This window comes from Coffea arabica, chromosome 4e, assembly GCF_036785885.1.
Source record: "Coffea arabica cultivar ET-39 chromosome 4e, Coffea Arabica ET-39 HiFi, whole genome shotgun sequence".
NCBI classification, from domain to species: Eukaryota; Viridiplantae; Streptophyta; class Magnoliopsida; order Gentianales; family Rubiaceae; genus Coffea; species Coffea arabica.
This window is the reverse complement of record NC_092317.1, coordinates 44,470,732-44,496,356: the sequence shown is the minus strand read 5'-3', so window position 1 is coordinate 44,496,356 and position 25,625 is coordinate 44,470,732. Positions and strand designations below refer to the sequence as shown.

Here is a 25,625-nt window from a genome sequence, read left to right as displayed (position 1 = left end):
AAAGCGATAATTGACGAAATGGTCATGAGTGTGCTTATCAATTAATTTAATAATTAATTTGTGACGAAAAATTATTTGATAATTAAAAATTGATACGAGCAATAGTTTAATGGTGGTTGAGAATTTTTGCACTATCTCTAAAGATGCAAATTGGATTTTGTGTCTCTCTTTATCATTGTCTCATTTATCCTTCTAGTGGATCCTCCACCTCCACATCCACTGCAATTTCTTTGAGGCAAACAGACACAAGATTGTCTGCTGGTGTGAGTTTCTATCATAATCATGATACACAGAACTTAACAACCTATCCCAATTACCAAGTCCTCTTTAAATAAGGCTCTGCAGCAGCTTGAGCATTTTACTCTATTCCTGTAGCATTCCCCAGCCCTCCAACCACAATCCTGATCAGAGATGAATGGTCTTGAATCAATGAAAAGCCAAATCATCGGAACACTTCAGAACAGAAGAAAAAATCATACCATTTCATGCATCACCACAAATTAAAAAAGAACCATAATAAAATAATTTATGGAAAGGTCTCACTTATTTACTTCAAACCAGCACCCGCAGGGTTGGGGAGTAATGAAAAATCTCAGATTAATACAAGAGCCACAAGCACAACAGGTGCATGCTTTCATTGGCAATATTGTCGGCAGTCTACTTCTATATAATATCATCTTAAGCTGAAAAATCTAAGACACTATGACTTGCTTAATGGAGTAGTAATTTAAAAAAACTATTGCATTGTGTTTTCTGTATTTGTTAATAATCACCAAGTACACTTCACTTCTGAAAATGTGACAACAAATGTCTTGCTGCATGCATTTTGCTCTTGGACTTGTAAGCCATGCTTTATGAACTGAAAAACCTTCTGCAACTGTAGTAGAGTTCAACTAGAATATCCTTGAATATATTCAGATATCTAGCTAATTAAGAGCAAAATTATCCTGCTGCAACAAGAAACAGCACTGCATTGCTTCTCTTTAATTTGCCAAATTATTCTGCAGGCATTAACTTATCCAAGATAGAGCTCACAGCCCTCAAGAGCTGAAAAGGTACTCTGCTAATAGATACTCCTGCATCGTTTACGTGATGACGATGAAAATAACTATATGCTTTTTCTTGATTCATCAAAACACGTACACAGTTTCGTACAAGTCCTTATAATAAGATGCAAAAAGTGCGTAATATACAACATTGATTGCCACCCGGATAATTTTTGCTTACAGAGTTTCCCAAAGAAGTGAGCTTTAAGCTGTGATAGCAGCAGAAAGCCAATTTAAGTAAAGTTCAATAATCACTATGACTACAATGAATTTAAGATAAATCCACCTTGTAAGAATTAGCACTCAGAATCTTGATGTCTAAGGTTTAGATAACCATCATCTTGTATAGAATCTTGCATCCATGAAATCCTAATAATGGTGTGAAGGCTCGGAGGTTATGATTGTGGCAACTTGCAGGCAGCTGTACTGTCTTTTGACTTGTATTTACCAAGCATCTCAGCAACAGTTCTGCAGCGGCATTGGTTTCCAGGCCGGATGACATCACCATAAACAGCCATCTCAATGATATCAAGCTCCTTATCTGCAATGCCCCGAAAATAGCAGTAGTATCATTACTGAAGATAAATTTCCACAATATTAAATGACAAGATAGAATCAAATTCTCAAGGATAAATGCAAATACAAATTAACTCGAGGCTTGGGATGCATTTACGAGAGCTGAAAAAACTAAATTATCTTCAGGTACACTTTCGAAAACAGCTGATCATAAGCCCTATTCCTCCAATTTCCTAGTGGCAAAAGCAAAGAAAAGCCTATGGTTTCTTACTTCACTACACTGAATAATGCCATGTGATTTTTAAGTTACACAACAAAACCACCTTGTCCATGGAGGGATTCTTAGTACTAGCAGATCAAAAAGCCATTTTATTTGAAGTAGCTTGGTTGGTTTTCTAGTGCATAAGAAAGGCCATTCTGTTAAATAAATGGGTATGTCCAATACAGAGTATAGCCTATATAAATAAGGCATGCTAACCAACATGAGAGCTGGGGTATAGTGATTTTTACCCTTCTCATCTAGGATTGTACCATGCCATGAATGAATTGGAAGTTCCATTCTCATTCTGGCATGAAGCTATAACGGATTGGTCATTCCTAAATTAGTTCCTGGCAGAACAATTTTCAGCATTCAATTATGCAAAGATCCTGGTCATAGATCTTATGAATGTCCAAAGCAATTAGCAATAGACTTAGACTGACATATATCAAGCGCCAAGGGATGTCGTATTAATATGGGAATCAATATATGCACAACTGTCAGTGTCAGCATGGCTCAGAAAGAAAGAAATATAATATTTCCCCATTAAAAGAATGAAAGAAGAGAATAGAACATGAACAACCAACTCCCACAACTTTATCCATAAAACCCAGACAAAACACCAGTTGAACGGTATTGTAAGAACGGAAAAGGCAGTGGCATGATCAGACCAAGTGCTGTTGTCACAAATTTCCATTGCATGAGAGGTAAGGTAACAGCCTAAGCTACAGGATGGCAATGCCTATGATAGAAGTCCTAGGTTGCTTCCATAAATGGAAGACAATAACCACCCAAACAACCAAACAAGGAGCATCAGTCCTTGAGGGTGACCCTGCTTCCGAACAAAAAACAGCATGCTGTTCCCTTGCTTTGTCAGGGCACGGCACTTGAAAAGATAAAACCACATATGGTTTTAGCATAGTGTTGATCGCCTGTCGTAAATCATAGTGCAAAGGTCCCCACGAGGCTATAGAGCCCAGCATGTGACATATAGATGGAAGTTGCAGTTAAAGATCAAATTTTACATTTCTCCCATATATAGTAACTCCATGACAAAAGCATTATATTCTTGTAGTCTAAAAATTTACTCAGTCTACCCATGCTCTTGAAGTATTGACTGAACTTATGTTCTTGAGTATAAAAGTCAACTAAAGAGAAGACAGTCACATAAACAAACACAAGTCAAATGAATATAGAGTCATCTAAAAATAAGTCAACAGTAAGCATCCAACACCACAGAGCAGTACAAGTCATCTATTCCATCTCCTATAAAGTTATCTTCATCTTCATAATCATTGGAACCTAAAACACTCAACAGCTTCCTCTTCACTCTCCATTTCCTTTTCACCATCATTGTATTCAAATTCTCCTTAGTTGTCAATGAGGCTAACAGTTGGAATTACATAAGAAGAGGAGGAGTACTAGCCTGATGCAGAGAGAGAGAGAGAGCTGGGGTGGCAACAAGAAAAAAGACTTGAGATGCGAAACTGTTTTTGTACTTCAAATTGCCACAGATGGACAACTTCTTCTTGGGTTTTATCACAATTTCAGGGTGATATTATTCAGTACACAGACGAGCATAACATTAAGTTGATCTAATTGTTAGATTCAAAACCCACAGTAATTGGATGGCCGAGATAAAACATATCCAAAACTTCAGAAAACGCACTTATTTAGTGCTATGTTGTATAGCACACATAGTGCGCTAGTTAAGAGTCGCTTTTCCATTTTCTAATAGCAATGAACTTCTTCTGGGCCTAAAGCACACTATTAACAACTGTGTCTCGACAGAATAGTTTCTTCATTTTCTATGCTGAAAGCAGCTAGATACTGCTAGAAAAATAATATCTAATCGAGAGGGTTAATATTCCATAAATGCTCCAGTAGCAACTCATGAGGAACTAATGGGTCGAATGAGCTGTTTAAAAGCTTGGTGCTTCTGAAAATAAAGGTCACTTCAATGACTCATTCGTGTCTGGATGAGAGTTAGAATTGGAGCCAATCTCAGTTTCTTTGAATAAGTATTCTAAAAGTAGGTTACTGCTAATTCATTAAAATAATTTCCACGAAAAAATAGCTCTGCAACATACAGGAGAATGTTAAAGCATTGAATTACATTGTGCAGCTCCTTTTTGGATCCAATTGAAAATTCAAAAAATTGACTCTGTTCTTGCCAGTAATATTCTACAGTCCAGAACTATTTATTGGTTTTCGACAAAAACTGCAAGTGGGACCAGATGCTTAATGTCTTCCTCATTATTCCTGGGACTGAACAAATCACAGCAATTTAGAACATTGCAAGCTGTGATCTCCTACTTTGCTGGAAGAGTTGATTGCAAGGCTAAAAGCTAAAAATTCTGCCAAAATGTCTGTGCTTGTTTAATTGGATGATACATCTTCTCCGATTAGCAGATGGGTCAATCTTCTCAACTTACACAGACAAACTAATATACGTTGCAACGTCAAAAGCTGAAAAAAAAAAAAAGCTGCTAAAGTAAAAGTTTCACTCTCATCTTCAATGCATGATGCAGCACCATCAATATATTTAGAGACAATAATTCTGGCCCTTTTAGGCATGGCCCTTCAATGCATGATTTTGAGGCCATACCAGTTAAAAAAAAAAATTTACAAAGAGTGCAAAAAATGCTGGAGCAGAAGGTGGCTACATGGCTTGAAATATAAAGTAGAGGTAACTAGTGGAAAATATATGGAGAAAAATCTTATCTTGTTTTAGGTAGATTAAATTGATCAAACTTAAAATAAGGAGGATTCCTACCAAACAGTTGTGAAGATAAACCCACCAAGCAAAGAAGTCTATGATCTGCCAGAAGGCCATTTACACTAATCATCCATACCATCCTCTATCGCGTGACTAAGTTCTGGAATGGCAGCAGAAGTCAACTGCTTGATATGAACAAAACCAAAAAGAAAGCGGGAGGAAATAGATAGTGGGACTTCAGAAACAGCTGAGGATATCACCGAATAACCTCACTAAACACTGAACTTAAGAACCGAACATAGTGGGATTGGTTGTTTTAGGTATTCTAGGCAGTTTCCCCAAGATGGCCCCTGATTAGGGTTGTCCTCGAGGCTCCCCTAACTTTGTATTCTCCTATGTCAGATCAATAAAAGGGCACGAGACCCGCTGTTTTTTAAAAAAAAAAAAAGGAACCGAACATAGTGACAAATAGAGCTTACAACAGAGATGCAACATTTAGAACACTAGAGTCCTGAATAAACCCTATAAAAATCTCAAAATAAAAAATTTAAGTCTTATTATCTGAAATAAGAATGTCATACACCATAATCAGTATCATCACTTCAAACTTAATGTGAAACACGATCAGCCAGTTCCTCAAATTTTATTAGAAATGCCAAATAGACAAATTCCAATAGTATTAATCAAAGCATCAACAAGATAATTAAACAGTATCGAAGCTAACATTTGATGATGATAACATAGCGCTTAGAAACTAACAAAGAAAACAGTCCACAATCAAAGAAACAGAGCAACCAAGAAGATAAGAACATACCAGTAAAGTTAATATCACAAGAGTAACCTTGCAACCTAGTTTTATCAACTTCATCCTTATCTGCTTTAAACCTGTTTACCCTAGTCTGAAGTATCTGGCAATTATCCGCCACTGATTCGCCACCTGCATCATTTTCCATCCCTTTACCCCAGAAGTCTCAATACAAACGCCACATAGCAATAAAGCAAGAATTTTCAGTCCAGGTAATAGTGATACAAAATGAAAACAGTATTCTCCCCCAACACCCCGACAACCATTAAAAGAACACAAAAGCATAAAGCCCCAGGTAACCTCAAAAATCTTGGAAAAAGGTGGATATCAAGAGAAAAAACCCGAAAACCCAATTCAGGATTTAGCAAGTAATGTGTCAAGCCAAAAAGACCCTCCCAAAAAACAAAGCAGAATACAGAAACCCAGGAAAAAAATGATTAGGTTTTTAGTAATTACTAGTCGTATATATCCAGGAATGCACAGGCAAATGAAGCAAGATAGAATAAATATCCATCTACATGAGGACGAAGCAAAGGGGTTCTTGAGAGTAGCATGGATTATCATCAAAAGGGTAGATAGGGATAAATATCAATCTACATAAGGAAGAGGCAAAAGGGTTCTTGAGATTAGTATGGATTATCATAAAAATGGCAGAGACTGGAGAGCAATAGAGACCTTTGGAAGAGGCAAAAGGGTAGATAGGGATAAATATCAATATACATAAGGAAGAGGCAAAAGGGCTCTTGAGATTAGTATGGATTATCATCAAAAGGTAGGGACTAGAGACTAGAGAGTAGTAGAGACCTTTGGAGAAGGGGATGATGTGGTCGTACTCAAAGCAGAGGCACCCAGAGCAGTTGCAGAATCGTTTGCAGACAATGTTGCCAGCAGCATCTTTGCGCCACCGCTCAGGGTGCCGGCCGGGTACTATATCTGCTCTGCTCCAGCACAAAGCCTTTGCCTTTGCATCAAATTGCCTTGGTCTCCCTTCTTTTTCCTTCTCTCTGCGCCCCACAGGCGATGATGATGATGATGATGATGATGATGATGTTGATGAACTCCCACCAGAATTACTCATATTTTCTGGGAGAGCAAAGGCTGGTGGGGCAATAATGGACTTGACTGCTTTGAGACTTGAAAGTCCAACAGTCAATATTTTTTGCAATGGAATTGACTGAGGGAGAGGGGAAGTCTTATTAGGAAAATTTTGCTAACTTTGCTAAACTTTTTAATTTCTAATTTTTTTATTTTTTAAAATTTTCATTTTAATTTTATGTTTTAATAAATTTTTTTGGTGGATATCTTGTTGCTTTTCTTGTTAGGAGTGGTGCAATTTTATTACTATTATTAAGGGTTAATTACAATTTGCACCCCTAAATTCTTCACAAGTAGCACTTTGCCTCTCTAATTAGTAATTGTAGCAATATTCTAGTCAAACTTTTTAAAAATTTATTGCAAAGTGGGTCAATTGCTAAATTATGTTGGCATTTAGCAAAGGATCCACACATTGTGTAATAGGTCTAAATTATAACTGTTAAATTGCCTATTTTCTGTATTTTCTATCAATAATCTCTTTTTTTTAAAAATATTTATACTATATAAAAAATAAGTAAGCACCTTTTTTTTATCCCCATTTCAAGTGAGGAATTGATTCTAGAAGAAAGGAATAGAAGTGATTTCTTGCCTGTTTGAAGGAATCACTTCATTGTTGATAGATCTAAAGTTTGCAAATTGCCCATTTCACTTGGCTTGGAATGTTACCTATGATCTGCAACTTCTAGCACTCAAAAAGACAAAAAACTGAAGAATAAATTTTTAGGTTAAAAATTGGTTAGAGAATTACCAATCACTAATAAATATTTTAATAATCTACAATAAAGTGGTGAAACTCTTTTCCTAAAAACTCTGGAATTGAACTTGAAAATCTCCTATCTATCTATTATATAAGAAGGAAGTGGAGTTACTGTAACAACTCCAATGATTGTCAATTGGCTTTCTTTCATTTTTACATGTAGCATATCTCTCTTTTGAGGAAGCTATTTTCATTTTTTCATTTTTTCCTTTTGCTTTCTTTTTTTTTTTTTTGATCACCTTATTTCCTTTCTTCTTTGTAACTTAAAACAACTAAACAAACCCTTATCTACACTGCAACTTCTTCATTTAGTTTCGACTTTGTATTGCTTTCTTTTTTTCCCTCTTCATCCTAATGGTTTATTCTGCTTTTTTTCTCTATTGGATTAGTTGATAAATTTCGTTTCAATTTTGTCCATATATAACTAAATAAATGGTTTCGTTATAGGAGTTGAAGGAAGAGTTTGACATTTCCTTTTTTACTTAGTCCAATAATCATGATTCATGATTTTCTTCTCTTACTGTCTTACTCTCTTACTTATTCATGATTCATGATTTACTTTGTCCAATAACATATAATTTGTTGCAATTTGATAAGCTGAAGGTACTTAGCATCGAGTACCCAAGTCTTAAGGTGGAATCTTATACAGAAGAAACATGGTTCTCTAGCAAGTACAAGGGACAAACAGAAGAGACACGGATCTTCAATAAACTTGAGAGATAGTCTCCAATACAAGTTTCTCAAACAAATCTGGCTAGATCTTGAATCCATATTCCAAGATCTATTATATGTAGCCAGGATATATTCTGGAAGATCGGGGAAAAACAGTACATTCAGTCTTTATATTCCCCAAAGAACAGGATTAATCATCCCTCCTCTCAAACAAAAAATATGGGATGACGAACGGCAAGCATGGTAAAAAGGTGGCAGACAACTAAAGGAGAAATCCAGGTAGGACTTCCATCAACAAAATTGGTCATTCATGAAGTTGAAGTCACGATTGACCAAGAAGCAGCCTATACCCATGCCAAGGATATTCTTACAATCTATCCACAAAAGTGCCTCTTTAAACTCTTTACCGAATTCATCCCTAAAACTCCTTTTACAAATATCGATTTTTCAAACCTACTTTTCAAGCCTTTAGAAAACCAAAAAGCTAGGATTGAAGAATCCTTTCTTATTCCAATGTCCAAACAAGAATTGAAAATCCAAGGAACTACATCCATTTGTACCATACAAAACTTTCAAGGATTTTCTACCATAAATAAATCATATCCAAACCCTTTCTTGCAAAATTATACTCCTAACTAAGAAAACCCCCAAAATCTATACCATTCTCAAACAATCCATTTTGATATTTTCAAGAAAAGACCCAATATCCTTCGACATTCATCCAATACAGACAGCATCCATGAATGAAGCATAAATGGAGTATTCATTCTTGCAATATCTAAACAGATACAGAGGACAACCACAGCTATGCATAATCAAATATCACATGACTGCAATCGGTTAGCTGCTCATATCTTATTCACAGGATTTATTGGGCAATTCAAAGAATGGTGAGAAGGACATCTCATCATTGACAACATTCTCGTGGCAATAAATAATGATGAATCTAATCTGCAAGACAGAAACACCTTCCCAGAAACAGAGACAACATTGATATACAATGTTAAAGACATCCTGGATATATTCATATCTAATGATGTTTCAGGAATAACCAAAAAGGGTTTATTAGAGATATTCCCAAACTCCATTAGATATCAACATCTATTCCTGACAAAGCCAGACAAAAATAAGGTTCATAGGAGAGATTTCCTCAAAGGCCTTCTTAGATCTCAATACAAGAAGAAGAAGCTTTTGAAAGAAATAACTTATGAACAGATCCAACAAGCAGACTAGCTTCCTAGGCAACATATAGAAAATCAGACCCAAGAAAGAAACCTTGAGCCCTTTTACAAATAGTTTGGGCTATCTAGCTACCATACAAAGTCCAATAAACAGCCCAAAAGTTTTGGAACCCTTTCTCTCCTACAAAACAGTTAGCCTTATCCATTTTCATAACCCATAAATCTAAACATATAGCTCAATATTACAAATTCAACCAAAAAATCAATATCTCAGAACTAGCAGGCCAAATCAAAGCTCAAATGTCAAATTTCTGATCAAATCAGAACGAGAAGAAGATTATGATGATTATATTTCAACATCTTCTTCCCCAACCACCAGTGTATATACATATATATACATTTAAACATCTTGGATTATACATATATACACATATTTGCACTTTAGTTAAAATAATCATGTGAACCTTAACGTCACCATTGGGGAAAAAATAATAAGTAAACTAATAAGTTTATAAATATCTCAAGAGTCGAGGGAGAATCGGAGGAGGGTCCAAGCACCAAGAAGTGAACTCAAAATACTTTGGGTGAGTGTTTCCACATTTGTGTGTTTAAATTGTCTATGTGTTACTTAAATAATATTTATATGATTATTGTCGTACCCCATTTTTTGGAAAATAAAATTACGAGTTATAAAAATAAATTTTTGATTAATTTTGAGTGAATTGAAAAAATGAGTTTATTGTGAAGTATTTTCAATTGTCCCTCGCATTCTAAGTCGAGAGTGTACTTTATCACACTTGACTTAGTTTGAGTTTGAAGGTTGATAATTGACCAAGTGTTATTATAAGTGTGTATGACTGTAAGTCGTATACGTACTTCATCGTACCGGCTGAATTGGGCCCCAAAACCCTCTGTTCAATGGACTATTCAAGCTAACAAAAGTGCTTTGTCAGATAGGACGGTAGCTTTGAATAAGTATTTTTGTATGCTCGAGTATTACCATGGAGTAGCAGATTACTGATATGGCCATCTAAGTAAGGGAAGTGTTTACTATTTTGGAAGTTATAAGGAGGAGTTCGGCAGAGTGTGTAGTGTATTGAAGTGGCTCTCATGTGAGCACCGTTTCCTTTTGAAAGTAATTGTTCAGTAAAGTGTTCTTTACTTTATTCAGTGAAGTGTTCCTTTCTTACTTAATTTTGATTACGTGTAAGTGTTTGTTGATTATTGCTTGCTTGGGGAAGCTCACTGTGCGTAAGCTCACCCCCTTTAGTTTATTTTCCTTAATAGGGTTAGAAACTTGGAACCGGAGAATAGTGAGTCAAAGAGTTGAAGTCTTTGTTTCAAGTAAATCGCAATCCTATTTGTACTTAAGGAATTAATTGAACAACTTGTATTTTGATCTGTTTAGTGGTACACATGAGTATGGATGACTTGGAATGTTGGATGATTTGTAATTTTTAATTGTGGTGTATTAATGTCTACTTTGGAGTTATGCTATTGATTGGGAGATTTTGAGTGAGTCCTGACGAGAGTTAAACAAGCAGTTCGTTAAATCTTAGGGTATACCCTAGGGGGAAGTGGGGTCGTTATAATTTATACTTTTGAATGATTTTATTTGTAGCCGAAAATTCATTGAAGAATTTGTAATTTATTACGTTTAAATTCAAAATAAGCATGTGACAATGTTTTATTAAAATATCCAACAATTGTGAATTTATATTTTCCTAAATTCTTTTTGCCTCAACTTTTTTTATTTGTTTTCTATGTATATATTTGTTTTATATTTGATTTTCAATGTTATTAAACTTTAGTTGGGGAAAAAATAAGTTTTGTAAAATGTAAAAAGACATGTATTTATGATTACAAAGAAATGGCTTCAAAAGTATTCTGCAGGACTAATTTCCAGGTTAAATTACATAGGCAACAACTCACTACCATCATCAATCCATCAATCCTTATTTGTGTTATTGAAAGCAACAGCTCCTCCCAATGAAAATGCATCAATTCATTCTTTTCTTTTTGAATTTGGTGCTTCGCGTACAAAAAAAAAAAGAATGAACCTTGCTAGAGAACTAAAAGTAACAACCCTTAATTACTTCAGATTTAAAATGACTCAAATTACAAACAGTGTCACTAATGTAATATAACTACCATAAAAGATCATTTGGAATAGATGAGTTTTTGAATGAATTAAATTTTTGGTGGGATGTTTAGGCTCCAATTGGTACTCAAGTGTTTCCCAAGAATTCCTATTAATTAATGGGTATAAATGGGTCCCATTTCATGCCCAACCTCCAAACTATAAAATCCATCCAACTCAGAGTCCCTTTAGGTATGGGGAGCCAATTGAAACTTGGCATAGATTGCCATCTCTAGCACTCATTAATCAGGTGAATAATTGGATGGATTCATTTTTCAAGGAGTTAGTGTTCAAACAAGTATTGAAAATATCTTTCCTTAGTTAATTCACCTAGGACATAGAGTAGAGTGGATTCATTTTTTAAGGAGTTTTTTTTTCTTGTACAGCTCGATATCCTAAGCATTGTCTTTGTTAAACTTAATACTAACATAATAGTGTGGTTGTGCAACTACAGCTTTGTTAATATCAAAACAAATCATCCAAAACTAGTTATGATCCTCCCCATGCCTCTCTAATAAGTCAGTGGCAAAAAAGGCGCAAAGCTAAAGAAACAATGCAACAAGGTTGCTTGCTGACTTAGCAAAACCACCAGTTACATCTATAATCAATCGTCATCATAGACGAATATTATCCTCTGCATTATCGTCATCATCGTCAACTATCCCATCAAATAATGGGTCCTTGAGAAGATCAGTAGCTGAGGGCCTATCCCTCGGCTTCGCAAGGCACTTCTCTATGAATGCCTTCACCTCAGGGTCCTTAATCTTGTCCATGGCTTGATGTCTCACCCCAGATGTCACCCTCTTGTATATCTTTGCAACATTGTCACACTCACTGTAAGCTAATTCAAGAGTTACCATCTTAAGCACACATATACCAAATGAATATAATCAACTCAATGTAATCCTCCTTGTATAGATCTGAAGTCATGAATTCTGGGGTGCCAACCATTGTTTGTGCACAATGGCTCTTCCCCACAATTGCAGCCATTCCCAAATCACCAATCTTCACCTATCCAATATTGCCATTGATGAACACATTGCTGCAATTCAGACTCAATGAATGATACAGGGTTCATGAATATGCAACTAGTCCAAGCCCTTGAGAATTTACCTCGACCATTTCTTCAATGCCTTCAACGAAACCTGCCTATGCTTTTTCCTGTACTCCCTCAAATTCCCAGAAGTACAAACGTCAATGATAGAATTCAATGTTTTTATTCCTCATCTCTCCACATAGAGTACAAGACTATAATATTCTTGTTCTTTAATGTCCTTAGCAACCTAACCTTAGAATATAGCCTCTCAATCATAGCTTTATCTTCACAAAATTTTTGCAATTTCACTTGGTTCCAAGTCATCTCTATTCCTTCCTCTTGATCGAATGCCCTGTACACTTTCTTCACTGATCCTAAGCCCTGAAGCTCATTATACTGCCCATATCGGCCACTGGGATCAACCTCCACGAATGGCTTCATGTCTACATTGGCTGCATCAGAGCCCAACTTGTTAGCATGTAGGGAGAAGACCTAGAAGGGTAGAAGAGAAGACTTTTGTCTTCTTCACTAAAGTCTAAACAGAAGCTTAGAGCTTACTATTGCTTCCAAAAAAAGACGAGACAAAACATGCGACATTGGAAAAGATTTTTTTTAAAGAAGTTTGTGTTCATACAAGTATTGAAAACATCTTTCCTTAGTTAATCACTAATCATTCGAGGCTGGAGAGTATTGGAGGCAGGGACATATCAGATTACATAGCATTTTAAATGCTAGAGCTAGCGGAATATTCTCTGATTTTATTTTTTGTGTCGCGCCCCACTTTTTTGATGTAGCGAAAGTAGTGTGTGAACGTGCGTGAAAATGAAAATAAAAGGCCGTGGGACTTGAAAATGCGACGATTTGGCCAAACAAAGTTCAAAAAGGGTTTTTAATGGAAAATGGAGTCGCCACTTGGTATAGAGTTAGGGTGTACCAAGTCACCAAAAAAGTGATTTTTGGAAAGAAAAGTAAACAAACCCTTTTTAAAGAACTTTTAGGTCTACGTAACCAAAAAAAGGGATCGGGGGTCACATTTGATAAGGGAGAAGGCAAAGGCAAAGTCTAAGGCACTCCCTTACCCTAGCAAAAACTAGTTGCGTGACTTAGCCCTTCTTTTCCTAATTTTTCTACCCAAAATATGCGTTGCATGTTGGATGTGACATAATGAATATGAAAAGGAAAGAAAAATGCAATCCTAAATCTAAAATGTCTCTTATGAGGCTTTTTGGTCCCAACCACATGAGTTGTGGTGGCCAATAAGGAAAGCCCTCATAGAGGTCATGAATAATGCAAATGAAAACTCAAGTATGAGTGTAAGTGTGCAAATGTAAGAAAAATGCAAGTGTGCAAATGTAAGAAAAAGTGCAAGTGTGCAAATGTGAGAAAAGTGCATGTGTGCCAATTGAGAAAAGTGCATGTGTGGCAATTGAGAAAATAAAGGTGTTTGTGTGCTAGTGGATGAAAATATAATAGTAGATACATATAAGTGCAATTGGGTGCAATTTGTGAGGTAGAAAATAAATGATAAAAGAAGAAAAATGTGCAAACATGGCATGTGGATTGAGAAAAATATAAGTTGTGAAAAAAAATGTGGATAAAAGAGTGAGGAAGTGATATGATAAGAATGAGAGTGCATGAACCTAGAGGAATGCATCAAGTCGGGTACGGGAATGACTCCTAACTTCACGACTTTAATTTTTCCCTTTGATTAGAAGGAAGAACTAGCGTGCTAAGGCTATTTTGTAGCCACACTCGCTCGTTTCCCTTACCGAAAGGGAACTCTCAAGCAAATGTACCCTATAACTAGCATGAAGATGCAAAAACCTAAAATGAAGGGGAAAGGATTGGAGGAGCATGCCAAATGCTAAAAAAAACTAAGAAAAATGTATGAAATGTAGTGAAACATGCAAGTATGCACTAACGAGGGAGATCCCTAAGGGTCTAGCATTGGACTAACCCATATCTAGGAATTCCTACTAGCATTGGACTAGTGGAAAACGGAGCAATGAGCCACAACTAGCGTTGGACTAGTGTGGTGACGTGCATTCATCCATTACATTCATCTATGACTATAGAAAGCAAGTAGACATGCCAATCACCTATAAACACGTAGCACATAACACTTAGCATGCTCGACTAAATGCAAGAGTCTAATAAAGCAAATTAGCACGTAGCAACAAAAGCAAGCAATCAATCTAATGAACCTATTACATTTGCTAACTAAAACAAAAGGGGAAGGGGAAAAATGGACAAAACGCTCTCCAAGCCCTAATCTATTACAAGCCAAGAGGTGTACACATACCCCATGAAGAATAACTTAAATAAAAAGAAAAAGTAAAATGAAATAACTGAAAGGAATTAAGGAAAGGCAAGGAAAGTAAAGTAGACATGCAATTCTCACTTAGCACGTTGGATCACGTAGGAGAGACAAAAAGGGATAAAAGAAATAATACCTCCCCATTCATGATGTTAGTAGAGTAAACAAGACTCAATTTGGACTAGAGTCACCAAAGAAAAGGATAACTTGGGCTAAAACCATCAAAGCAAAGGATTAATGCTCCAATTTAGTGGTAAAATGTAAATAAGTCAATTTGAATCCACCAAATCATCGAATCCTTCTTCAATTGCAACTTGAAAATGATCAAATAATGCATAATTGCCAAACAAAAATGAATCATTGATCAAATTTCTAAAATATCAAAATGACTAAAGACCCAATAGCAACCATTAATCAATCAATCAAAACCAATTGAGACATTTTAGGAACTCTAAAGGTCCAGGAGCAAGAAAAGGTCAAGTAATCACAAATAATCACACAAGCATTAAAGCATTTAAACAACTTAAACATCCATGTTCGCAAAGTTGGAGCCTAATTGAAAGGAAAAAAGAAAATTGAAGGGTCGATTTGATGAATTTTTCAATTACTTGGGCCATAATAAAACAAAGGGAGACTTGGGGGCCAAAGTGCAATTTTCAGATAATTATTTCATGCAAATTCATGCAAGCTACGAAGAAACTTGTTTCTGCAATGTTCCTGTACTCTAGCAAACGAAATGAAATCTGCTGCAATTTCTTCTCAAACTCAAATTTCTTAATCACAACCTTGATTAGATTTTTCCAAACCAACCGACTTCATTCAGACCAAACAAACAGAAAACTTAGCAACTTCATTCAAACAAAACAGGAAACCTAGCAAAACATCAATGGTTTTAAACTTCAGCAAACAATGCTTTTGAGCTTCAGCATTTCGCATGGCAGATGCCCTCAAGCATCTCAAACCACAAACTTAAACTCAAATTCCTATTAAGCTTATCATGCATGCAAACTAAAGCTTTCGGTCAAAGTTGGAATTTCCTTTGCTTATGCGAGTTTCTGCTACAACTTTACAATTAGTGAACAATCCGGAGAGATGGCAATCATCATTGACACAAGGTTAAATGTGCTAACAAAGTGATGAAACCCAATTTATGAACTATTGAGGGAATCAAGACATGGGAGCTACGCAGCTTCATGCAAAAAAAAAAAACAACATGAGAAAAAATTCCTGCAATTTGGAAAATGGAGCCTGCTGCAATTTTGTTTAAACTGATAGACTTTATACGAGATTCCCCATCAAAAGATTCAAAACACAGCTTTAAGTATAACCAAAGAAATGCACGGAAAGCTGTAGAAAGAACAGGGAAGCCTTAAAACTTCAGGTTCTGATCAAGGACAAAACAGATTCTAACGCAATCAGCATACTCACACCCACATATTGAATTCACAGTGAGGGGAACGGGAGAGGCTATGCATAAGGACTGAAACTTCCTAACCCTTGAACGAGTTCGAAACAGCAAACATTAACAACACGGCTCAACTAATTTGGTTTGAAAAGAACAGATTATTGGAACCAGAAGGAAACTGCAAACTGGCTCAACTAAAGGAAAATGCAGCCTACCCAGCAGATAAACTGGAACCTGACCCTCATAAGACTTCATGAAATCCTCATGAACCCACGGCTAAGCATGCAACCAAGGAGATCTAATGTAGAGAGGGATCCAAAACAGGGCTCTTTGGGAGGAATCAACGGATTTTAAGTGAGACAACCAGCAAGGAGCTATTAAACAGCATGAAAGAAAAGAAAAAAAGAAAAACAAAGAAAGAAACATCGGACATCAAAAGCCAAGCAAATAAACAGCAAAAAGAAGTAACTTGGACCGTAAAACCGCAAACAAAATACAAAGTAACAGCAACAGTAAATCATTAGACTATAACAGATACATTTCCAGGCTTCGAACAGCTTGAGACTGATCGAAACTTTGCCCACCAAACAGAAAACACATTTCAGCACGAAAGGCATAAACATCCGCAGGAGATGAGAAATTTTACCCAAATGAAAAAGGAAAGATCGACAGCAGATGATTTGCTGCAAAAACCCGTACTTTTCCGATGAAGATTGAAGACGATAACGGCGGCGTTGGGTTCCTCCTCTGTTCGTAGTTGCTACTGGTTGCAGTCAACCTCCCGTGCGCAGCTTTTCTTTTCTTTTCTGGGCTTCTCTTCTCCCAAAACTCTCAATCTCTCCCCCTCCCTTTCTCGTTGTTTTCTCCCTTTCTTCCTGAAGTTCTCTCTCTCTTATCTGAAAACCTTTTCCCAGCCGTCACTCCCCAACCCCTTGCTCTCGATTTTCTCTCTGCCGTCGCCTCTCACTTTTCTTTTGCTCTCGATCTTTTTGCCGTCCCTCTGCTCTCTTTCTTTTCTCTCTTTTTTTCTAGCTCTCCCCCCAGATCTCCCCTTTTCTCTTCCCCCCGCGGCTACTGTCAAATGCAACCCACCTTCACACCAAACCCTTCATCCCACGGCTCTCCTTTGCTGCCTCTCCTCTTTTCCATTTTAGCCTTACACCTTGCATGGAAGCTTCCTCCATTTAGCCAGGTGTCTGGCCACCTGGAACCACCAGCCTTCTCCTCTAAAATTGCAGCCAAAGGGCTGCCCGAGCCCTTTCTTGCAAGCTGCGAAAATACGCAGCTTGCATGTCGCGGCCCCTTTTTTTTTTTCAAATGAACCAATCAACTAATTAAGTAAACACGACTAAAATAAGCAAATACTAAAAAAATAAAACAAAATTGCTAATCTTAATAATAAAAATCTTTTGATTGATGATTTTCTTTTCCGATTAATAACACTAAAAAGAAATGAAACTTATCCCCTTTTTTATGAAACTTTCTCCTTTTTGACAAATTTTAGGCTAAAGTCTTACAGTAATAATAATAATAAAATAAAAAAATAAAAAAACAAAACAGTTAAAAGGCCCAAACTAATGCAAAAAGTAAAAACTACAATAAAAACAAATGCTAAATGTTTAAAAACTAAAATCGTGACATTAAAAATTTGGTGTCCACAGTTTGCCTCTCTTTGTCTGAGTTTTGGAAAAACTTAAGACAAAGAATTAGACACCAAATACTCACTTGTGCTATTTGGCTGCGAATGACTCGGACGATGGATGCTTTAGAAACCGGAACTGACCTCTTTGACAAAATTTTTAAAAATGGGACTGACCCAACAAGAAATTTAAAAGCGGGGCTGATCCGAGACAGGAAATTAAAAATCGGGACTGACCCGAACAAGAAATTTAAAAGCGGGACTGACCCGAACAAGGTTTAAAATCGTGGGACTGGCCCGAACAAAATGAAAATCGTGGGACTGACCCGAACAAAATTTAAAACCATGGGACCGGCCCGAACAAGAGATTTAAAATCATGGGACTGATCAAAAAAAAATTTAAAATCATGGGACTGACCCGAACAAACTTAAAATCATGGGACTGACCCGAATAAAATTTAAAATCGTGGGACTGACCCGAATAAAAACTTAAATCATGGGACTGACCCGAACAAACTTAAAATCATGGGACTGACCCGAATAAAGTTTAAAATCATGGGACTGGCCCGAACAAGATTCAAAATCATGGGACTGACCCGAATAAAATTTAAAATCATGGGACTGGCCCGAACAAAATTTAGAATCATGGGGCTGACCCGAACCAAATTTAAATCATGAGACTGACCCAAATAAAGTTAATATCATGGGACTGGCCCGAACCAAATTTAAATCATGGGACTGACCCGAATAAAGTTTAAAATCATGGGACTGACCCAAACAAAATTAAAATCATGGGACTGACCCGAATAAAATTCAAAATCATGGGACTGACCCGAATAACATTTAAAATCATGGGACTGGCCCGAACAAGATTTAAAATCATGGGACTGACCCGAATAAAATTTAAAATCATGACATGCCAATATACTTACCTGAAAAAGTGCTCAAAGCTTTGCCCCAGTGGAGGTTAGGTCTTTGCATCTGAGCCTATAGTTGGTTTTGCATTGCTATGTTGTTACACCTTTTGAGCAAATTTGCTCGTGACATTTTCGATCCATCTTTGTTCACTAGGGAACTCTTTCCGATACTTGCCCCAGTGTGAAGTGTGACTGTTTTCATGCGTGAAATTTTTCTACAAAAGAGAAAGGACAAAGAAAAGTGCCACCATCATTTGAGTCGTTTGCCCTTGAGAATCGTGTAAATATGAGTCTTTTGATGCCTTTGCCAACTTTTGCTGTGGCATCTGACTTAATTGGATTTGTCGCTTCCAAACGTCACTGCTTTTCCCAGACTGACCGGGTATGCATTTTGCCATATTGTGAAGCCTGCGTAACTGGCTTTGTTGAATCTTAACCCTTTTCAAGAGATGATTGAATCCAAGTATGCTTTGAATAAACCACGGGGATTGTTATTCACCGAAATTCAATGACCAAGAATGATGTCTGCAAGGTAACTTCACATGTCATGCAGGAATGAATGTGAAAAAGAATGCAAAAACAATCAACTGTGCTCAATCCTATAAAATGCCATGAATACAAGCAATTGAGGAAAAATGAGTTTCATAATAATGTATTTACAAAAGAATATTTTTTCCAAAGTGACACAGTTTTGGCCAACGGATGTTATATTCGAATCCCTGGATATCCTTGTTTCGGAATTCGATACTGGTAGAAGTATCACAAACATGAGGAAAAGTCTAAATGAACCAAGTCACCAGCTGTTCCTTCTCGTGCTCGTCTTGTTGAGAAAACCTGCCTTGGCGCCCTTTCGGGTTTTCACCAAGGTTGCCCTACCCTTTTTGTTTTTGTTTTGCTTTTCTCTTTATCTTGTTTTCTTTTCCTTTTCTTTTCCCTTTTTCCCGAAGGTGCCCTTTCTGGTTTTCACTTAAAGAACGATGGAAAAATTCGGCCATGATCGACTCAAGAATGTGAGTTGAAGATTGCTGGCATCAGTAAAATGCGCTTCCCTTATAAGTTTAGGTGAATGCATTATGGACATCACTTGCCAGTTGATTAACGAATTTCCTAATAGAAATACAGCAAGAGACGAAAGCCAGGACTTTTGGGCTTTTGTAATGAGGTCAGGTGGGGTGTTTTCAAGAAAAGTTGAGACTTGAAAGCAAATTTTTGATGAGAGGTGTGAAATAACCTGAAATTGCATCATTTTGAAATTATCTCCAATTTTTGAACGAAACCGAGAAAAATTTGCTCCAGTTTAATTGGATTTCTCTCTTTGCATTTTTCATTGCATTTCCTCACTTTTGCATTCTCTTTTAAAACTAAATTTGCCCCAGTGTGGGGTTTTTCTGCTTTCCTTTTCTTTTGTCTTTTGATCATTTCTCTTTCAAAATAAATTTGTCCCAGTGTGGGGTTTTCCTTCTTCTTTTTCCTTTTGAGCATTTCTCCTCAAAAATAAAAATTTGCCCCAGTGTGGGGTTTGCAATTCTCAGGGGCTGCCAAACGAAAATCATTGTTCTGATAGCTCAAAGGGGATGACGAGAGATGAAATGTCTTGATTGGAAAGGAAGATGGCCTGACTTTTGTTTCGCCCCTTGCATGATTTCCAAAAGAAATTTGCATAATAAAAAATAAAGAATTTCTTACACATATCCGAGTTGATAGGTTGGGAGAATATCTGCCCATCCATCTTTACCAAAATGAATGCCCCGCCAGGTAACACTTTTTGAACAACGAATGGCCCTTGTCAACTTGGAGCAAATTCGCCTTTGGCTTCATCTTGCATTGGAAAAATTTGTTTTAGCGCTTTGTCCCATTCTTCAAATGATTGCCGGTGGACCTTTCTTGTTGTAGGCTCGGGTCATGCGTTCCTGATAACCTTGGCCATATCATTCAGACGCTTTTCATCAATCAGGGCCAATTGTTCATGATACCGCTTTAACCGATTAGCTTCTTTCAACTTGGCTCCCGGTAGAATACGCAATGAAGGGATTTCTCAATGAAGGGCTTTCTTAATGAAGGAATTTTTCAATGAAGGGATTTTCTCAATGAAGCGATTTTTAATGAAGGGATTTGTCAATGAAGGGATTTTCTCAATGAAGCAATTTTTTAATGAAGGGATTTCTGAATGAAGGGATTTTTCAATGAAGCCATCATCGGATTCCAGCACAGTGATATTCAAAGGATCAAATAATTTCATCTTTGGCCATCTTAAAAGAATTAAAAAATCAGGACAATAATCAAATAAATAAATGAAACAAATTGTGCTTTTCATGAAACTCCAAATTAAAGCGGAAATCAGTCAAAACTCAATTGCAAAAGATGCTTTCATTAAGCTATTCACATATGCAAGAAACAGTTTTCATGAACTTTAGTAAATAACAGCCCCTAGATTTACCGAAATTCCCTTCGAGAGGGAAAATACTCGGCCATCCAAATTGTGCAAGGTTCCTTCAAGATTTTCAAATTTCGTCATTGGAGGTGGATGCCCCCAAGGTGTCCTTGTGTTTGGGAAAGGGGTTTGTACTTACACTTGGTCCTTGTTCACCCTTTCCCCTTAGCACTATTTCCCCAACCTCGATCATGTCTTGGACTTTGTGCTTAAGGGCTTTACAATCAGCGGTTGAGTGACCAAGTGCTCCCGAATGATAGGCACAAGCGGACTGTGGATTGTATCCGGCAGGCATGCCATAAGGGTAAATTGGAGGGGGAATCACACCTATTTTACCAGCAGCCTTTAATTGCTCATACAACTGGTCCAACGGCCTGCCTAGATTGGTGAATGTTCGGGTACGATTTTGGCTGTAGGTTTCAGTGGGTTGGGGATAATCATAGGTAGGTCTATTTGGTGGAGAAAATTGTTGATTGTAGGGAGGTCGGGGTCGAACTTGTTGGAAATTAGGTTGAGATATTTGAAAAGGGGCTATGGGCGAGTTGGTGTAATTAGGGCGAGATCGAGGATGAGTGATATTGGTGTGATAAACAGGATGAGGGTTTGAATAGTAAGGGTAATGGTTTGAATAGGTGGGGTATTGTCGAGGTCTAGGCCTTGGGATAGGGTTTCGATCCCAGACAAAAGCGATTTCCCCCTCTTTCTTTTTAAGTTGCGGGTTCTTCCCACAATTTTCATGTCCTTGCAAAGCATCCAACTAGGATTTGAGGGCAGAGACATTAACAATCTTCCCAACTTTCACGAAGTCATCGTACTCCTCAAGTTTATTGACAATGGCAGCGAACGAGCATCCAGCCATGCGAAAAATTTCTTTAAAATACGGCGGATCATGTGCTTTAATGAAAGTGCGTATGATTTCGTCCTCAGTCATCGGTGGCTCGACTTTTGCAGCTATTTTCCTCCACCTCTTGGCATAAGTCTTGTGATTCTCGGAGGGTTTTCTTTTTGTTCCTTCCAACGTGGTTCGTGTCGGAGCCAGCTCGCAGTTATACTCGTATTACCTTACAAAAGCATTGGACAAGTCAATCCAGGTCTTTACTTCTTCGAGTTTCAGGTTGGAGTACCAGTCGAGTGCATCCCCCTCCAGACTTTCCGGGAACAACCTTAGAGGCAGGTTCTCGTCGTCTACAGGTTTTCCCAACTTGTTAGCAAATAGTCGGAGGTGTGTTTTGGGATTACCCGTCCCATCATACTTGTTAAACTTAGGGGTTTTGAACCCCTCAGGCAATTGCACATTTGGAACAGGCACAGATCATCGTAGTCTAACACCCCTTGTTTGCTTAAACCTTGGCTTTTCCTAATGAACTCATCGAAACGATCCAACCGCTTAAGTAACTTCATATCAACCGGGGCAGACGACTCTCCCATTTCTGGCTTGGTTTGAACAGTGTGCTCCGGCACAACAGGCTCTGCGGTAGTCTGATAAAAAGCTTGTGGATCCGGAGGCATGTTTGGACCACCTTGACCACCTTGAGGCTGAAATCCTTGCCTATAGGGAGGATAGAACGGAGGATTTTGAGTGTAAGTATACTGCGGGTTGAAAACTCCCTCAAAAGTAGTTTGAATTGGAGGAATGACAAATGGTTCGGATTCCGGTTGTCTGATGGGCGGAGGCTCGGGCTGCACTCCGCTACTAATGAGCTCGTCGATCAACTTCTTTTGGGCGGCCATCTCAGATGCCATTTCCCCAAATTTGGTGAGTAATTCAGTCAACTGAACCCCGGGACTTGTGGCTTCCGGTTGGGTAGTTGCAGTGGTCTTATCAGACGATTCTGGCTGAGTACTCATGTTTACACGATTCCTTTGGGCTTTATTACGGGATCGCGTTATGATGGGGTTTCGACGAGAAACTATGTTTGAATATTACCTAAAAATACGAATGACGTGCTTTTAGATTTAGCCCTGGTTTAGCTTTTTTAACAAAAATAAAACAAAGGAAAAGAAAAAGACAAGAATTAGTAGATGTTCCACAAATTCGGATGCATGTCCTATCGGGGGGCCCTTTTTGTGCCAAGGGTAGGCCTAGCATGATGCAAGCCTTCGGGGTAAAATCCCATTTCCAAACCTGTAAGTGAATTTAGAACTTTGAAAAGGAAAGCTTCTCATAAAATGTGGAAGAGTTCAATCTTTCTTTACAACCTCGTCAATGGTGTTAGTAACCATGTTTACAAAATCCCTATGCCTCAAGAGACTTGTACTTTGTGACTCTCTAGAGCTCCCTAAACTGAGCTTACGCGCTCCTTCCCTAATTCTATCAAGGGCGTCTATGGCTTCCTCTAGTTTCTCGTTCTTTTTCTTTTCCCTCCTCAACTGCACTTGGGTATCTTCTAAAACTTTGTTGGCCATTATAAGTTGGGCTTGAGATTCCTCTAATTCTTTCCTTAGCTTCTCCATTTGTTCTTCGGGACTGGCTGATGCTAATTGTTGCCTTACCCTATCATGTTCCACCCTTTGTTTGATCCATTCATTGTACCCAGGCATAACTGCAGGTGCCACCTTGTTTACCAATTCCAACTGCAAATTCTCAAGACCTTGCAAATTTCCCCAAACCTCTAATACCATGCTTCGACTCTCGGTCACCGTACTCAATTTGAAATCTTCAACCCCTTGTACCATAGGAATGCTTTGCGGGTATCCAAACTGTCTCATAACCCTTTGTGGAATATAGACGACTAGACCATTAACTCCAGCTAGAGGGATGAAATCATGTTGAGTGGTCCTAAAAGCTGGGTCCCTAACCTTGGTCCAATCTAGAATCCACTGTATCTTTTCTGGTGTCAAACTGTTGAATTCCTCAATAAACTGGCTTGACGACATCACGCGGTAGTAGCGGCTGACTCTCTCTCGATGTGAATCAATCCAATTCTCAACTGGAAGACAAGGACCCAAAGGGTTAAGTGATCTCTTCACCAAATGTTCCATGATCCACATTTGAAGTACCAAATTTGAAACATAAAAGAAACCCCCTTTACTTTGGCAATTGGTAAGGGCTGAGAAGATGTCCGCTATGACAACGGGTACCAAAGTTGGTGTTGCTCCACGAATTCCTAAAAAAAGATTTTGAATCATGTTGATCGTTGCAAATGTCACATTTCCATGTCTTTGAGGGAATAGCAATAAGTTGATCAAAACCAAACCAAAAGCTTGCACACGCTTTTCTTCCCATTGCCCCCTTGTTATAAAGAAATCGACCTGATGGCGCTCAAAGGACTCCCTTTCCCCAAACCGGTCATATAAAAACCTCAGAGGACAAGACCTAGCGTCGGGGTGTTGGTCTAAACTATTGTTCCTCAATCCCAAAAATCTGCAAAACTGCTCTCTCGTTCCCCCGCTCGGGTATATCATAGGACTGCCTTTTTTCGATAGTTGCAACAATCCCTCCAACTCTTCTAGGGTTGGGGTGAGTTCGCACATTCCAAACCGAAAAATTGAGGCATCCGGATCCCAATAATTGATCAACGCTTGGATAGCAGACACGTTGGGTATTATGTCGACAAGGTTTGGTAGATGCCCCACATATTGGAATAGCCCCCCAATCTCATAAGATAGGTTATTCTTCCACTGATTCAGCTCTCGGGGAACTTGGTTGAGCATTCGACACTGCATTATCTGGATGGAAAATTCACTTAGATACCATTACCTTGGGATTTTACCCCTTAGATTATTTTACAAAAAGGGTAAACGTGCAGATCCCAAAAATAGGGTTAAATACCCATGGGATTATAGGGTTGGCTTATCCTAAAATGGAATTGCCTAAATGGCGTTCCTTCTAGGGTTTAATGCATGATGCCATTTATTAAAGCGATGTAAACGTGTTACAAATATGGCCTAAATGACATAAATAATGCATCGGGGGGAAAAGGTCTAAAATGAAATGTATTTATTGAAAATTAAATGTAATGACTGAAATTTAGACATGTGAGTTATCTAGTGGGTAAGTCACTAAAAGAGTGCCAAAGAGGCCTCTTATTGCTAAGGCACATGAATGCAAGCCAAGAAAATAAAAAAAATGGTTAGTGCAATTGATAGTACACATAACATATTGGGAGCAATTAAGAAAAGAAATACAATAAAAGCAAATAAAAGGGGTGGAACCCCTTCCCTCGTGCCTAATGTGCTTAAAAAGGGTGAGACTGACTCTAATCCTAGGAAAACTCTAACATGGATGCATGAGGTTGGGGTTCACTAATGCAACTAGACTCGATAAGGTTTAAAAGGTCCCCAAACCTTCAGACCTAAGGGAATGGGTTATCAATCCCAAAACCCTCGGTCGGTGGCTCGAGCGGTCCCCTAGATATTGCTATGGGCGCAGAGCACACATCTACATACCTAGAGAAACCATTCCTAATCCTACAAAGTGGTGTGGGAAAGAGCCCACGAAAAAATAAAATGAAATGGGATAACAATAAATAAACATGCACGTATGCAGTGTTCCCTATTTTGATGGAAGGGGTTGAGAACCAACGCGAGACTTTAAAGGTGACACACACCCCCCCCAAATGCAATGCAAAGCGCGAGATAAAACAAGTACAACATACATCCAAACAACCAATCATACATACGTGAGTGAGGGAATAGTTAGATACGCACGCGAGGCAAAAAGTCCTAAAATGGAAAATGCAACCCTAAT

General features: G+C 37.9%; 1 protein-coding gene and 1 pseudogene across 1 annotated transcript; both read right to left on the bottom strand.

Moving 5' to 3' along the window:
- Window positions 1-1,099: 1,099 nt before the first annotated feature.
- Window positions 1,100-6,500, bottom strand: LOC113741561 (uncharacterized). The gene is made up of 3 exons (XM_027269098.2): window positions 6,150-6,500; window positions 5,355-5,477; window positions 1,100-1,587 (listed from the first exon to the last, which is right to left on the bottom strand). Exons 1-3 carry the CDS (start codon window positions 6,421-6,423, stop codon window positions 1,442-1,444), a joined length of 543 nt encoding a protein of 180 aa, XP_027124899.2. The 5' UTR covers window positions 6,424-6,500; the 3' UTR covers window positions 1,100-1,441.
- A 5,127-nt stretch (window positions 6,501-11,627) lies between these two features.
- Window positions 11,628-22,444, bottom strand: LOC113741052 (probable serine/threonine-protein kinase WNK11; annotated as a pseudogene).
- Between the last annotated feature and the right edge of the window lie 3,181 nt (window positions 22,445-25,625).